We start from the raw sequence: 17,464 nt of genomic DNA, 5'->3' as shown, positions 1-17,464 counted from the left end.
GGGCTTAGACGATCCATCGGGGATCTGGGTGGCCGGACACTGACAGATTGTATGCTGCAAACTGTTAGTCGGTGACCCAAAATATAGGAAGACTAACTGAGGGAGATTCAGGCAAATTATTGACTGAGAGGATTCGCTCCATTTTCCAAGTCCCTGAGTCTTAGGCCTCGTACACACGAGGGGACAGTCCGATGAAAATGGTCCGCCGGACCGTTTTCATCGGACACGTCCGCTCGGAGATTTCGGTCTGATGGTTGTACACACCATCAAACCGAAATCCGCGCGGACAGGATACGCAGTGACGTTACCGCGCCGTCGCTGCGACAATGACGCGGCGACGTGCGCGACCCTGAAAGGTCAATGCTTCCACGCATGCGTCGAATCACTTCGACCAATGCGAGGGCTTTCGGCCGAGCAGACATGTCCGGTAAGTCGTACAGACGACCGAACATGTCCGACGGACAGGCTTCCAGCGGACATGTTTCTTAGCATGCTAAGAAACATTTGTCCGCTGGAAACCTGTCCGATTTGCCGGAAAATTGTCCGGTCGGACGTACACACGACCGAACATGTCTGCTGAAACTGGTCAGCGGACCAGTTTCAGCGGACAGATCCGGTCGTGTGTACGAGGCCTAAGGCCTGTGGCAGAGGCCCATACTCATAATCCTGTTCCTATTTGAGCCAAGTCGGTGGCAGAGACTTGTTCCTTTTCAACGGTTCCGAGTGACACCCTGGCTGCCAGGTCGGTGAGAGAGACCTGTCCAGGGGCACTATACCCACTCCGGCTGGAGTGGCGACGAAGCAAGAGTTATCATTGGAGGTAGGACTGCTTCTGTTATCCATAGCCTGAATCTGCAAGTTTCTTCTTTCACCAACCTTTCTCTATCTACCTTGAGTTGACTGTTGGTCATGTTGGACCCGTAATAAAAGCACAGAAAACGCCACCTAGTTGTCTGGACATTCCGTCATTACTCTCATCATCACCCCTAGACACATCATAGAGGTAACATAACATGCCGTCCCAATCTAACCAGCGGCTCCTGAGGGGGTAACGCTACAATAATATTACAACACATGTAGATTAGGGGCTTGGTGCATGGATTATCGACGGGCCGCCATTGCTCTTCAGTTTATCCACCTATAACAAATAAACTGTACTTTTACTTTTCCCATCAGCAAATCCCTCACGGTTATTACCTTTTGGATCATTTGGTACAACATTTTAGATTGTAAGCTTTCACAAGCACTGACATGGGCGTCCGCTCCATAGGGCAAGGGGGGGCAAATGACCCCCCCTGGAAAATCAAGAAGGTGTTGAAGAGTCTCGCGGCCACGGGCTGTCTGAGCAGTCCCGAGCCGGATGTCACACAGGCACAGCGAGAAGAGTGAAGCCGCCTCCCCCTCCAATGTTCTGTGCGGATTGGGGGGGGGGGTCTGTGCAGAAGGGGGGTTCATCTGTACTGAATGGTGGGGTATGTGCAGAATGGGGGGGTCTGTACATTCTCTAGGCTATATTTATAAGGGCATTGAGTGAAGCTGAATTATCTCAAGCACTATTTCACACTGCCAGCTGGGCACGTTATCGGTAAAGCGCCGCTAAAAAGCGGCATTTTACCATCGTTTTAGCTGCGCTATTTGGTTGTTAGCGGGCACATTAAACCACCGCTAGCGTTTGAAAAAAAAGTTAAATGTGACTGTACCACCGCTGCCAAAGTGCCCCCCCCCCCGAAAAAATTTCAGCGGATGCCCATGAGCACTGACCCTCTGAACTCTCTTTGGATTGATTTTTTTTGTAACTGTACTGTCTTGCTTTAATTTGTAAATGGTTGTGTAATATGTTGGCGCCATACAAATCCTGTATAACAATATAAAAGTTCAGGTTCACATTGTGTGCAAATATGTAATTATATAGACACACCTATTGAAGTCGAATTATGCCAAATTATTATAAAAAAGAATCAAATTCCTTGTGGGACTGTTTTCAACTTGCTTAGTGCACAGACCTGAGTGCCGCCCTCAAATTCCCCTCCATGAATCCGCGGCCTGCTTGTACCATTTCACCGAATGGGGGGGGGGGGGGCGTGAGAAATAAAAAAAAATAAACCTTGTTGCATCTGTCTCGTGTCATTTCCAAAGACAAGTAAAAGTTTTCTTTTATAAATGGCACGTCATCTGCAGAGTGTTCTCATTGCTAGACACCCCTGTCCTCTCTGTGGAATGGTATAGCCCTCACATATTATACCGTATATATGCCCGTATATTGTCTGAGGTACTTAGTCTATTGAACACTGTACAACAATGAGTGTAGCTGGAGGCTTTACTAAACCGAGGCCAGCTACTGCTGAAGATCAAGCTGTCGCTGACAAGGTAAACTTTTGGGGGGGGGGGGTACAATACTACGGGGAACTATAATGTATTTTTTATTGACTAGAGATTTTGAATTAATCCCATAAGCTCACCTAAAATTTATGGAAGAAACAATACAATTAGCAATGACTGACAATCTGTATTGCACACAAAAGTCCCTTTAATTTAAAAAAAAGCTTCTTGAGACCCCTGGACCCCTAAAATGTAAATGGGGACCACAATGTATTTGACATGAACATGAATTTTGTGTTTTGCATAATGTTTTTTTATTTTGAATATAACTTCTACATCTCTGAACGTTTGCTGTTATATATTTATGAGAATTAAATATACAAATGTGTAGATTGGCCAATAGAGAGACATTTGCATTCCACTCAGGGCCAGGACAAGGGGTGGGCAGGAGGGACGGCTGCCCTGTAGACATGTGCATTTAGTTTTGTTACGAATTCAAATTCGGACACATTTTTAATTATTCAGAAATTGAAAACAAATTCGAATCGAATTTGAAAAAATATAAATCGATTTTCTAAAAACTACAATAAAATAGAATATAAAACAATAAAGCAATAGAATCAAAAAGAATAGAAGTTAATAGAATGTAATAAAAAATGAACACGACAGTCTTCCAAAATTCGAATAGTATAAATTTGAATTCTAGAATAGATTGGAAAATAATAAAAATGTATGGAAACTAAAATATAAAAGAATAGAAAAACAATAGAACAGAATAGAATCAATTATAATATATATTATATTTTATTCTATTCTCTTGTTTTTCTTTTCTATTCCATTCTAATCTTTTCTATTCGAATTTGAATTCATTTTATACGAAATTCGAATTTGAATAGAAAAGATTATAAAAGATTAGTTTCATATTAGAATTTGAAATTTTTTTGACCGAATTCCTAAAAAGTCGTTCTAATTTAAAAAATTTAATTAGATTAGAAAAAATCTACTGCATTCGAAAAAATTCTACCGCATTTGAAAAAAAAATCTACTAAATTAGAAAAAACTACCACATTCGATTTTTTTTTTACATATAACCATTTTCTAAAATTCGAATTTCATATAGAATGTAATCGAATTGGAATAGAAAAGATTAGAATAGAATAGAAAAGAAAATAATAGAAAAGTTAATAAACTAGAAAAACAATAGAACAAAATAGAATCAATTATAATATATATTATATTTTATTCTATTCTCTTGTTTTTCTTTTCTATTCTATTCTAATCTTTTCTATTCGAATTTGAATTCACTTTATACGAAATTCGAATTTCTTATTGAATGAAATCGAATTTGAAGAGAAAAGATTATAAAAGATTAGTTTCATATTAGAATTTGAAAAAATTTTGACCGAATTCCTATAAAGTTGATCATATTTGAAAAATTAAATTAGATTAAAAAAAATCTACTGCATTCGAAAAAAATCTACCGAATAAGAAAAAAATACCGCATTTGAAAAAATTCTACTAAATTAGAAAAAACTAATTCGATCTTTTTTTTACATATATCTCTATATATAGAGATGTATAAAATATTTCCGTTCTGTTCTGTGCTATTGTTTTTCTATACTATTCTTTTCTAGTATTTTCGATTTTATTTTAATCCTTTCTATTCAAATTCGATTTCATTCTATACGAATTTTGAATTTCAGGAAATGGTTTTATATAGTTTAGTTTAAATGTGGTAGCATTATTTCGAATTTGATAATTTTTTCGAATTTTGTAGATTTGTTTTCGAATGCGTTACAATTATTTCGAATGCGGTAGAGTTTTTTCGAATGCGGTAGAATTTTTTTCGAATACAAAATGAATCCCGAAAACGAATGTAATGAATGCAACAAACTTAACTAAACTAATTAAATTTAATTAAATAACGTATCAAAACGAAACAAAACAAAACAAATGTTTTCATCCTGCACATGTCTACTGCCCTGGGCATAAGGGACGGCTGCCCTGGGCACTCTGGGCTCTAGATGGCCTTGTCCTGGCCCTGATTCCACTACAATTATTTTGTTTTGATGTAAACTTGTAGAGATAAAATACCATTCATACGAGCAATGCATTGGTTTTCATTATTGGGACCGACTTGTCCCTACAGCTGGCCACACAGCTTACAATCTTTTGGAGAGTTATCTATGAAAAGAGATAGTCTACCTAAATCCAATTTATTTAAAGGGCAGAGTTCCAGCCTTTTTTATGTTTATTAAAAGTCAGCAGCTACAAAAAGTGTAGCTGCTGGCTTTTAATAAACAGACACTTACCTGCTCCACTGTCCAGCGTCGTGCCGCCTGGAGCTTCGCTGCCCCCCCCCCTCTCCACCGGCGCTTCCATTCTAACTGTGGGCACCCGGCCGTGACAGCTTTCAGCTTCAAGGCCGGGCACTCACTGCGCATGCGCGAATGGGCCGGGGGCCTATCATGTGTCCCAGGTGATCGCCTACAGGAAGGGGCCCCATTAGGCGATATGACGAGTCGCCTAAGCGGTCCCTGGGCGGAAGGAGGAACTAGGACCCACTCCTACTGAAGCCCCCCCTCCCCCCCATATGTGGCATGTAAGGGGGCGAGGAGGGGTTTAAGCGGAAGTTCCACTTTTGGGTGGAACTCCGCTTTAAATTGCTGTACCAACACCTCCAGTCCAGTGGTTGGTAGAGCTAGAGGAGATTGTGCAAGTATATCATATTGTGTATGCTCAGATTAAGGGTTGCTCACTGAGTGCAATGGGCAGGGAGCTACCTGCCTGGTAGAGCTAGACTGGTGAATAAGAGATGGGTTATTACAAGCAACATTGTGGATGTTAATCTTTGCAATATTCAAGCAATTTCTGCTGTACTTGGAGAAGGTAGCAAGTGCTTCTGACAGCCAGAGGTGCTCATTAACAAATTGAGAAACATGCCAGTAAGCCAAAAGAATGCACAGGCTGTGGGGAGTTTCCTTTCTGAAGCTTTCCCACCTGGAATAAGGCAAAAGACTGAAGCCCTTATGCAATTAATTGAAGGAAGGTATTATATACCTTCCCAGTAGCCAGCATCATTACTGAGATCTGCTGGCTGCATGGAGAGTGGAGACTGGTGGCCACCGGAACCATTCAACAATGCCACCAGCAGGTGATCCAGGTCCTCAGTAGGGATAAGCAAGCACCCCCCTGGTTCGTTTTGCAGCAGAACACTCAAACAGACAACAAATTGGTGAAAACATGCGAACACCGTTAAAGTGTATGGAACACGAATGTGAAAAATCTAAAGTGCTAATTTTTTTTTTTTTGCAAAATCTTTTTTATTACATTTTTCATTAGCATACAAAATTATCCCACGCAGGGGCCAAACCTTTTCCCACGCAGGGGCAGTTCTTCTGATGCGGCAACATACCGCAACAGGGCACAACATACAACATAAACAAACTAACTTATACTATAACCCCAATGTGGGGAGAGGTTCAGTTCAGGAGAATCTGTGCTCAAATTGGAACCGACAGGATAATGCAACATGAGAATAGTTGGGTCAATATAGACTAGAGATCATGGCCTGGATTCACATACATCGGCGCATATTTATGCGAGCATAGTGTATCTAATATACGCTACGCCGACGCAGCGCACAGATGCAAGCACTGGATTCACAAAGCACTCGCCCCCAAATCTATGCTAGGTTTCCTCGGCGTAAGCCAGCGTAGGTGAAAGTGGGCGTGAGCCATGCTAATGAGGCGTGACCCTATGTAAATGATGGATTGAGCGTCACAAAGATACAAATAACGTACGGTGCATGCGCCGTCCCGTGGACGCAACCCAGTGCGCATGCGCAGAATCACATCGTAAATACTCCCTAAGATACGACGGATCACTGCCTATGACGTGAACGTAACCTACGCCCAGCCCTTTTCACGTACTACGTAAACGACGTAAAATACGACGGCTCTGTTCCCTGGTCCATACCTTTGCATGAGTTGCGCCTCCTATATGTGGAATAACTTTACGCCGGATGTACGCCTTACGCAAACCGCGTATATTATGCGCCGGGGCGCAAGTAAGTTTGTAAATCGGCGTATCTCCCTCATTTGCATATGCGCATAGAAAATCAATGGGAGCGCCCAATGCGGCCAGCGTAAATATGCGCACACGATAAGCTGGCGTAGGAAAGTTACGTCGGTCGTATGCAGCCTATTTTCAGGCGTATCTCAGATTGTGGGCACGGCGCATTGAGATACGACGGCGCATAGATAGACCTACGCGGCGTATCTCGAGATACGTCGGCGTAAGTGCTTTGTGAATCCGGGCCATAGTGTTAATCTAGGAATTGGTTACTGCATCAGTTGCCATGGTTTTATCATCTAGCCAACAGTGCCATACCTTTTCAAATTTATGTGGACAACCCCTGCCCGAGTAGGTGGCTTTATACATGGGTAAACTGGCATTCACTAAGCTTTTCCATAATCTGACAGAGGGGGGGGGGAGACGATTGTTTCCAGTTCATTGTAATGTCCTTATGAGCATAGTACAATAGCAGAGATATGAGTATTTTCCTGGCTCTGAGCATTGACAGTTGTTCCACCAGCCCCAGCAGACAATATTTAAGATCATAAGGAACACGAGTCTTAGTGACCTTAGCAATCACCTGGAATACTTCTTTCCAATAATGTTCGATTGCTGGGCAAACCCCAAAAATGTGGAAAAAGTCACCCGGTTGGTAGGAGCAACGCCAGCATGCCGGAGAATGCACCAGCGACATCTGATGCAGCCTGTGAGGCGTGTAGTGAGCTATATGCACAATTTTGTATTGGACCAGTTTGTCCCTAGCTGAGACCAGAGGGGAGAAGGGAAAGTCGCAAATCTCCCTCCAGTCGTCCTCGTCCAGCTCCGGTATGTCAACTCAGGGCCGGCGGCAACCAGCAGGTACCTGTAGAGCTGAGACGTGAGTTTCTCCAAGTCTTTCAACCGAAGGGTGCATTCGAGCTTCGAGTATGCCAATTCAACTGGTTGGCCTAAAAACTGACACCTGTAGGCATGAGCTATTTGAAGATACCTAAAATGGGCCTGTGCAGGCACATTAAATTTGGTGCGTAAAACGTGAAAGGCTGTGAGCTCTCTGTTGGTGATAACATGCTCAAGGGTCAGTATTTTGTTTTTGGACCAGGCTTGTGGATCCGGGATGGTATTGAACTGTGATAGGTTAGGGTTCAGCCACAGGGGGGTGTGAGGAAACCAGGAGTTTGGCTGGGGTGCCCTCAGCGCCTCACCCACCTCCCATGCCCGCATAGTGGTACGCATAGAAGGGGTGAGATGGTGAGGCGTTTTAGGCCCCCTGAATAGCAACCCCTTCAAGGCCTCCAGAGACCCCACTATAGCCGCCTCCAGCACCACCACAGAATTGGTCAGGTCTGGCTGCAACCACCAATGGGCGGTCACAAGCTGAGTGGCCAAGAAATACTTGTGGCAATCAGGGAGAGCCAAGCCCCCACTGTCCACAGGTCTGGTCAGAGTGGTGTATTTGAATCTAGGCGGTTTAAGCCTCCAAATAAAAGAGAGGAAGAGTTGCTTAAGAGAATTAATGAAAGGTCTGGTATGAATTTTAAGGGGAACCCCGTGCCAAAATGCAAAAATAAAATTGCCTGGGGGTCACCCCAAAATCCATACCAGACCCTTATCCGAGCATGCAACCGGGCAGGCCGCAGGAAAAGGCCCCCCCTCCTGAACCATACCAGGCCACATGCCCTCAACATGGGGAAAGTGCTATGGGGTCCTCCCAAAGCACCTTGTCCCCATGTTGATGGGGACAAGGGCCTCATCCCCACAACCCTTGCACCCAGATCCCACTACCCTATGTGAATGGGTATTGGGTACATTGTAGAAATTGCTGAGGGCATGTGGCCTGGTACGGTTCAGGAGGGGGGTGCTCTCTCGTCCCCCCATTTCCTGCAGCCTGCCAGGTTGCATGTTTGGATAAGAGTCTGGTATGGATTTTGGGGGGACTCCCACGCCATTTTATTTTAAAAATACCCTTAAAATCATACCAGACCTGGAGGGCCTGGTATGGATTTTGGGGGGGACCCCCACGCCATTTTTTCAAAAAAATTGGTACGGGTTTCTCTTAAAATCCATACCAGACCTGAAGGGCCTGGTATGGTTTTTGGGGGGTTACCCCCACGCCATTTGTTTCCAATTTTGGCGCAGGGTTCCCCTTAACCTTTTCAATACGCTATGTTATATAAACTACACTGCCTGCACTGACTGAATATCTAGTCTACACTAAATGCAGAGTATATATATATATATATAAATACAGTATATATACATTGACTGACTGTATACAGTATATATATCAAATACACTGGCACTAACTAATCTGCCTGCCTAATCTAGCTCAATCTATCTCCGTCCACACACTATACACGGCTGCTATGTAAGCAGCCTTATATAGTGTGGGGCGTGATTTTTTTTGTTGGAAACAACTAGGCATAATGGGTGAAATGGTCTTCACCACCAGGAAATTTCCCTGTCCACTTGAATTGGGGTCTAAGCAATAGAAGTCAATGCACACCAACCCCATGGGTCCTTTACTTTGGAGGTGGTCTATTGGGGTAGCTCTAGAGTGCTAAGTCTTTCCCCATATGCAGCGTATGCAAGCCCAGTAGAACCAGTTTCTCACTAAACTAAAAGTCCTCTCAGGCCCTTATGACCATGGTCATCAAGCAAGCCAGCTACCACAGTTCCTCTATGTTTCCCTGGTAGAAACAATTGCCACTTGTTTTCAGGATTATCTGAAGGGCCCCTTTTGTAGACCACCGTGTAATGTAGCTCTAGTCATTCCCATCTTTTGTTGACCAGGCAGGCTTCTTTTGGAGAGTTCATTAGCAAGAGCTCTAAGCATCCACTCTTAAAGGCTTTCTGGGTTAAACTGCATAAAGGGTCTTCTGTTTAATCTTTTCTTAGGTCTTTCTTCTAGAGTAGGCAGTTCTCCACCTCTAATGCCGCATACACACGGTCGGAATTTTAGACAGAAATAGTCAGATTCAAGCTTTTTACCGGATATTCCGACCGTGTGTATGCCCCATCGGACTTTTTATGTCGGAATTTCCTACGGACTTAGATAGAGAGCAGGTTCTCTATTTTTCCATTGGAAATTCCGACGGAGGTTTGCCCGTTGGAAAGTCCGACCATGTGTACGTGGCATTACTTCAGTGACGTCACAGTAGAGCTTGAGTAAACCTGCAGCAGCAACTCCAACTGCTTTGGCTCCAGTAGCTCCCTTGACATGATTTTCAACCCCTTGACATAATGCTTGGATCCCTTCTGATGTCAGCCGAGTCCACATTTCGGCGGGGGTTTCAGGGCCACACGATTTCCTTGATAGGGAGTCAGCATCTCTGTTTTTTACTCCTGAATGATACTTCAGGCTGAAGTGAAAACCAGATAGGACAGCCAACCACCGATGTCCTGTGGCTTGACTATGGTGAGCGTGTACATGAGCAGATTATTCTCCGTCTTGAATTCGAAGTCCACGCCAAACAAATACATAGGAAACAGCTTGTAGGTGTCCATCATGCTGCTGATATAATACCTTACCTAGCCCATCTTGGCTGGTGTCAACATGTAACTTGAAGGGTCGAGTTGGATCAGTGTAGGTCAGGACAGAGGCACTGGTCAAACTGGCTGGCAAAATGCTCATTCACACTGAATAGACCATTCATCCTGTAACAATCCTTGGGATTTCCTGGGCCCTTTGACTTGACTGGTTGGTATCAGCAATTATGAGCCTTCTTCCCCCTCACTCCTCAGCAGCTCATTGAGGGGTATGGCTACCTTGGCAAATCTCTCCATGAACTGTTGATAATAGGAGCAGAACTCCAGAAATAACTTCAGGTCAGTCACGTTGCTTGGTCTTGATCAGGAGGTGACAGCTTCCAACTTCTTGGGATCTGTAGCCATTCTTTAGTGGAAATGATTTGTCCAAAATAATTGACAGAAGACTGATAAAAATGACATTCGTCAAGGGACAACTTCAACCCCTCATCATGAAATCTCTTCAAGACATTCTCCAAGGGGGCATGTCCAAGATGGCAATTGTGATGGATGCCTAGTTAAGAAGCTCTGCCGCCACCGCAGGGAATTTATCTGGTTTCCCTATCCTGAAATTATTCTGGAGAGCCCACTACTACTCCTGTTCTCTCCCTGCAGATGATGACACGGAGCCCAAAAAAACTTGGAACACAGAAATCTCGGAAATTCTCCTACTCGCGGTGCTTCTGCACACGTGGCAGCTCTCAGCAGCATGGTGACACGGACCCGGAGTCTGCTCTCACAGAGCAAAGCAACTTTGCAGCCCTCTTGCAGGCTATCATGGGCTGCCAATCTACTTTATCCTCCCTCACTACAAAGATCGATACAGTGCAGCAGGAGATTGGCCTCATTAGACAGGATTTTGAAAAGGTCTGCCAGTGTGTCACTGAGGTTGAGCGGAGGGTGGGAGATATGGAGGACACTGTCCGAGATCACTCGGACTCCCTGCATACCCTCCAGGTGCGGATGAAACACCTTAAATCAAGAGCGGAGGATGTGGAGAACTGCAACCGGCGAAACAACCTCCGATTATTGGTCTGCCTGAGGGCTCAGATCCATCTGCATACAGGGAGCGGCTGCTCCGCATGCTCTTCCCCCAGGCAGCCTTCTCATAGTTCTTTGCTGTGGATCGGGCTCACAGTATGCCACTGTTCCTCCGGGGAGCTCCACCTCGTACCTTCATGTTTCGGTTGCTCAATTTTAGGGACGGAGACCAAATCCTGAGGAATGCCTGCAAGATAGATGACATCTGCCACGAGGCTGTGCGCTTTATGTTTTTTTCCGGACTTCTCGATTGAAACCCAAAAGCTCCGTAAGTCCTTTTATGCGGTGAAGCAGGCCCTGCGTGTCAAGGGAGTGCGCTACAGTATGCTGTTCCCTGCCTGCCTCCGGGTACAGAAGTGCTCTTCAAGGGTTCTGCCAAAGACAATGATGGGTCTTGGGGATCTCTGATAGGTTGGCTTAGAGTGATTTTTAAGGGGGGTGTTTGTATTGGAGAGGGTGGGCTCAGCTCCCTGCTCAGATCCCCATCCCTCGCTTGTTACGAGAGGTGGTGCATTTCTGTCCCATACAGGGTGAGGTATTTAGGATGTTCTTTGGAGGCTTTGGGGATTGTGGGGGTTCTGTTTTTTTGTATAGCTTTCTGATGCAATTTAATTATGTAGTTAGCTCAGTTGGGTTTGTAGAATCATCTGTTTTCATGTTTTGTATCATTGTTTATTATACATTTTGATTACACCTCCCCTATATTTAGGGCTAGTACTACACATGGGAATCCTATTTTTCTTTGATTTTTGAAAGACAATGATGTTGTCGGTCCAAGTATGCCACCAAATACATTCCCCCTCTATAATTAATGTGGGTTTCCCCTTAAGATTCTACTCAGGCATACAGCTCAGGTGGCCAGAAAAGGGAGGGCCGTGGGCATGCGCCCCTCTTCCTGTATCAAACCAGGCCACATGCCTTTCAACCTGAGGGAGATACCTTGCAGGAAGACTGGCAAAGCCTCCCCTCATTGAAAAGTACCCATGTCCTAATATTGAGAGGACCGATGTCTCTTCCCTATCTCCGATGCCCACCCCCAACAAAAAAAGAGGTGGGGGTAAAATGGGGGACTTATGGTGGAATCTGGAAGCCCCCTTCCAGGGGAATGAGTACAGGGGTAATATTAGTACCCCTTATCCATTCACATAAAGAGTTAAATGTAAATACACACACACCAAATTAAAAATTCCTTTAATTAAAACACACATACTTACCTGCTTAATTGATGTTACTACTGTCCTCACAAATTAATTCCACATCAATCACAGCATCCAGCAATGTTAATCCTGCTTCAATTATGTCGACAACTGCAGTAATACTGTATATAGACAGCTGGGAATCCCCCTCAAAAATACCCATTCACCATATATTTTATTTGAAGGTATATCATTTATAATTAACCACAGTCCATAAAGGATTATGTGTAGGGATGTGCCGAACACCCCCCCCCCCCCATTAATGATGCTTCAATAAATAAAAAAATAAAAATAAATGAAAAATTCCTTTAAATATCGTACCTGCTGGCTGTCTATAGTATGCCTGTGAAGTGGCACGTGTTTAGAACTGTCCCTGCACAAAATGAGATTACTATAAGAAAAAAGTAATTTAAAACTGCTTGCGGCTTTGATGTAATGTCTGGCCCCTGCAATATGGATGAAAATCAGTGAGAAAAATAGCACAGACACAGACAGTACACACACCACGTAGCTTTAGGTGCAGACTGCAGAGGACACGGGCAGTACACACCAAGTAGCTTTAGGTGCAAACTGCAGAGGACACGGGCAGTACACACTACGTAACTTTAGGTGCAAACTGCAGAGGACACGGGGAGTACACACCAAGTAGCTTTAGGTGCACACTGCAGAGGACACGGGCAGTACACACTACGTAGCTTTAGGTGCAATCTGCAGAGGACACGGGAAGTACACACCAAGTAGCTTTAGGTGCAAACTGCAGAGGACACGGGCAGTACACACACCACGTAGCTTTATGGTGCACACTGCAGAGGACACAGGCAATACACCACATGAGAATACTGCAGTTAGCACAATCACCTGCCTGCCAGTAAATTAGGAAGAGCGGATCTAGCTAAACTATACAGTGTATAAATATATATACAACACCTGGGATGCATATATATCCTCTACACACTGTAACTTTAACTGACTAGCCTGCCTGCTCTATCTACCTACTAAAAATTACACTCTCTCTCTCTCTGTCTTCTCTCTTTTAACCATCGCAACACACAACACAAGGCCGACCTGCAAGTGGCCTTTTATAGTGTGGGGCATGTACTAAACCCCCATATTATGGCTCTCCGTTTTTTGCAAGCTGTGATTGGCCAAGCATGCGGGTCATAGTGCATGCTTGGCCAATCATCAGCCAGCAATGCACTGCGATGCCGCAGTGAATTATGGGCTGTGAAACGTAACTCGAATTTGGCGCGAACGGCCCAAAACGTTCGTAATTCGATGAACGATCGAAACATGAGTTCGACTCGAATACGAAGGTCATCCCTAATTCTGTGTCTACAGCATTCTCTGACTCTTCAGATTCTCTTGAATAAATGGATTTTCTCCTGAAGTTAACACAGTTTGTTTTTTGCTTTCAGGTTAAAGATCAGTTTGTGACAAAGTCTGGGACACACCCCAGTAAATTTAAGGTGCACAGTGTCATTACCCAGGTTGTTGCTGGCATGAATTACTGGATGGAGGTAATGTTGGCTTTATGTGAAGACTTCAGCACAAAGTTTTGGAGGTTACTCTGGATATTATCTATGATACTTTAGCAACCCAAATTTTAGCCAAACCAAAAATAAGTAAAGACAATAGAGATTTTAAATAAATAACCCCAGGAAAATATGGATATAGAACTTTTCATACATATACATAAAAGATTTAACAAAACTTTATTACAAACATTAAAACGTTCAATTGTTGCATGACAAAATCATACAAGGTGCCTAATGTATCTTAAAGTGGATGTAAACCAGAGCTGGGCACATACCTGTATAATATCTGCAGTGTTTTGTTATCTCCCTCCAAAGCACTATGTCCCCTAGCTGTCTCCTGCTCTGTTCTTCTCTTATCAGCCTGATAACTGCTGACAAGTTCTCAGTCACATATAATAAAAAGCAGCCGGAGTTTTGTGTTGGGGAGGATGTTATAAATAGATTAGCAGAGCCCTGAACTATTCAATGATCAGCTCTAAAAGTCTCTACCTATGAGGAGAGAGGGTGTGTGCGCCTTCCCTCCAATCAGCTGTCTTGACTGTCTGCCCAGATTTTACTGTGTTGAACAGGAAGAGAAAATCTCCTAACTAGATCTGAACTTTCTAAATAGTATATAAAGCTGAAGACAGCAGATATACACTGCCTTGAAAAAGTATTCATACCCCTTGAAATTTTCCACATTTCCTCAGGTTACAACCAAAAAACGTAAATGTATTTTATTGGGATTTCATGTGATAGGCCAACACAAATTGGCTCATAATTGTGAAGTGGAAGGAAAATGATAAAGGATTTTTTAATTATTTTTACAAATAAATATGAGAAAAGTGTAGGGTGTACATTTGTATTCGGCCCCCTTTACTCTGATACCCCTAACTTAAATAGAATGGAACCAATTGCCTTGAGAAGTCACCTAATTAGTAAATAGAGTCCACCTGTGTGTAATTAAATCTCAGTATAAATACAGCTGTTCTGTGAAGTCCACAGAGGCTTTTTAGAGAACCTTAGTGAACAAACTGCATCATGACAGGCACCCAGCTCCCACTTCCTCCCCTGGTACTGCGGCGCCGGAAGGAAGATCACCTCTCCACCCCCCTGCAATCTTCTGGGATACGTCACAGGCAGTGTTGCTCATCTCACTTTAAAAAAGTAATTCGTTACAGTTACAAATTACTTCTCCGAAAAAGTAATTGCGTTAGTGACTCAGTTACTACATTGAAAAAGTAATTAGTTACTCACTAAAGTAACTGACTTTGTTTTTAATATTCTACAATGCAATTACGTTCTATAAGATCTTGAGAGGTGAGGCTGAGAGAGAGAGAGGTTAGTGGACAGAGTGGGAGGCTGAGAGAGAGAGGGGGGCTAAGAGAAGGTAGTGGACAGAGAGGGGGGTGAGTGAGAGAGGGGCTCAGAGAGAGGATAGTGGACAGAGAGGGGGGCTGAGAGAGAAAGGGGGGCTGAGAGAGAGAGGGATAGGAAGATAGGTCTGTGTCTGTGTACGATGCCAAGTACCTTCTTGTTTTCCGGGAGGTGCTCTGCTGCTTCTTCCAGCAGCTCCCTGGCAGCTTGCGCGGCGCGCCTCCCACTCGTCCTTGTCCTCCTGCTGACTGCTGATGCTGGAGCCTGGAGGAGACATGTCCAGCGCCATCACATCAGTTGCGCTGGCTGCTTTGAAATCTCCCGCCCACACCCCTTCCCAGGCACAGAATGGCTGCACAAGGGGTTGTGGGCAGGCACAAGGGGGTACATGGGGAGGAGATGGGGCGGACTTAACTCACCTCCTCTTCCCTTCGTGGAATACAGCGGGCGCCAGGGCAGGAGATGTAGCCACTGCTGTGGGCGGGTCAGTGGGCGACGGAAAGAGGTCACGGCGCCCTCACTGACATGCGCTCGTGACTTGACTAGCACGACACATCGGCGCGCCGCTCAGCAGCGCTATTTACCACCAGCGGCAGCCAACTCAGCAATTACTCTGCTGCCATCTAGTGGCGGTAGATGTAATTGCGGTAACGCCGCCCGAATAATGGGAACAGCGTTACCATGAGGGGAGGAGTAATCAGTTAGATTACTCGTTACCCTCAAAAGTAACTGCGATAAGTAACAGCGTTTACTTTAACGCAGTTACTGACAACACTGGTCACAGGTCCCAGAAGATTGCCCGGCCTCTCACAGCCCGTGGTCTGTCGCGGGTACATTCATTCCAGGACAATACAGTGTCCCGGAATGAAACTGACACAGACACCCCCCCCCCCAGGCCAATCTGATTCCCCCAAAAAAGGCTTCCACATCACTGACAGTACTTGTCCTGGCCGGGAATGCCTGGAGGAGCACAATCCCACCCCCTGCTTGTGATTGGAAAAATCATAAATCCCGCCTCTTGTGTCCAATCACTGTCAAGCTGATTTTTGGGAAGGGAGGGTGTCCCTGAATGGTAGATTGGAAATGTGGTCACCCTACGTGCCCGGCAGTAAAGCCACAGCAGGGCGCCCACAGTTAGAATGCTGGCGCCGCGGAGAGGAGCGGAGCTTCGTACGCCCGCATCGCTGGACCCTGGAACAGGGGAGTGTCTGATTATTAAAAGTCAGCAGATACACTTTTTGTAGTTGTTGACTTTTAAAACGGGTGGAACTTCGCTATTTCTAGAATATTAACGAAAATACAAGATTATTGGTGTCATTTTTTTCATCTGAACTTTTTTCTAATCTTTTCAGGTTGACGTTGGAAATAACGCTTATGTCCACCTTCATGTGTATGAACCTCTGCCTGGTGTAGATGATAAACCAAAGTTGGAGTCTTACAAGCTGAATAAGAAAAAAGGAGATAAACTCGGGGATTGCTAAATTGTATTTGAGAGGACGCAGTGGATGATATTCCGGGGAATCCTTCTGTATCCAACTCTGTCCTGTCGTCATCATCATCATCATCATCATCATCATCATCATCATCTCCCCTCTCTATCGTTCTCTCCAATCCCTTCCTCTTACCATGGTGTCCCGGGAACTCCAATATATATCCGATACGTCTCCTTGTATTTTCAATGTTAATCCTTGAATAAAATCTTTTGTTGTTATCTGTGTGTAGAGCTGAACTTACTATCAGTCACAGAAGGCTTCAGCCTATAGACTAATGCCGCGTACACACGACCGTTTTTCGGGTTCTAAAAAATTATGTTTTTAAGGGTCTAAAAAACTACATTTTTTTCAACCCGATCATTAAAACGGCTTACAACACGTACGACGGCATTATAAAGGGTGAAGTTCCATTCGGATGGCGCCACCCTTGGGGCTGCTTTAGCTGATTCCGTGTTAGTAAAAGACGATTCGCGCTTTTCTGTCTGTTACAGCGTGATGTATGTGCTTACTCCATTATGAACGGTAGTTTTACCAGAACGAGCGCTCCCGTCTCATAACTTGCTTCTGAGCATGCACGTTTTTTTCACGTCGGTAAAGCCCCACACACGACCATTTTTTACAACGTTGTGAAAAAATAGAGCATGTTCGAAATTTTTAATGCCCATTTTTTAGATCGTGAAAAATGCTCTGGAGCTTACACACTGAAAAACGACACACAAACTACACATGACCGAAAAACGGTCGTGTGTACGCGGCATTAAGATATGATTTTCCTCATATAAGACATGTTTTTACTCCCACAACCATCAGAAATCACATCCTTCAGCACAGGTGTGAGGGGGGTGAGTGCGTACAGGTGTGGAGGAGGGCCCCCCCCGAGTGCATACAGGTGTGGAGGGGGGTGCCCCACCAAGTGCATACA

At 44.5% G+C, this 17,464-nt stretch overlaps 1 protein-coding gene across 2 annotated transcripts; it reads left to right on the top strand.

Annotated features, from left to right (window-relative positions):
* The first annotated feature begins 2,261 nt into the window (after positions 1 to 2,261).
* Positions 2,262 to 16,760, top strand: LOC120928062 (leukocyte cysteine proteinase inhibitor 1-like). Of its 2 annotated transcripts, XR_005747167.1 has the most exons (4): positions 2,262 to 2,367; positions 13,574 to 13,675; positions 16,402 to 16,595; positions 16,626 to 16,760. XR_005747167.1 is itself a non-coding variant. In XM_040339139.1 (3 exons), the coding sequence occupies exons 1-3, from the start codon at positions 2,299 to 2,301 to the stop codon at positions 16,528 to 16,530; spliced, it is 300 nt and encodes a 99-aa protein (XP_040195073.1). In that variant the 5' UTR covers positions 2,262 to 2,298; the 3' UTR covers positions 16,531 to 16,760. The 2 variants fall into 2 exon arrangements, 1 of the variants encoding a protein (XP_040195073.1); XM_040339139.1 differs by having other exon boundaries at positions 16,402 to 16,760.
* The last annotated feature ends 704 nt before the right edge of the window (positions 16,761 to 17,464 follow it).

Source organism: Rana temporaria, chromosome 2, assembly GCF_905171775.1.
Source record: "Rana temporaria chromosome 2, aRanTem1.1, whole genome shotgun sequence".
NCBI lineage: Eukaryota > Metazoa > Chordata > Amphibia > Anura > Ranidae > Rana > Rana temporaria.
Note: the sequence above shows the minus strand (reverse complement) of the source record. Positions and strands in the feature narration are given on the sequence as shown.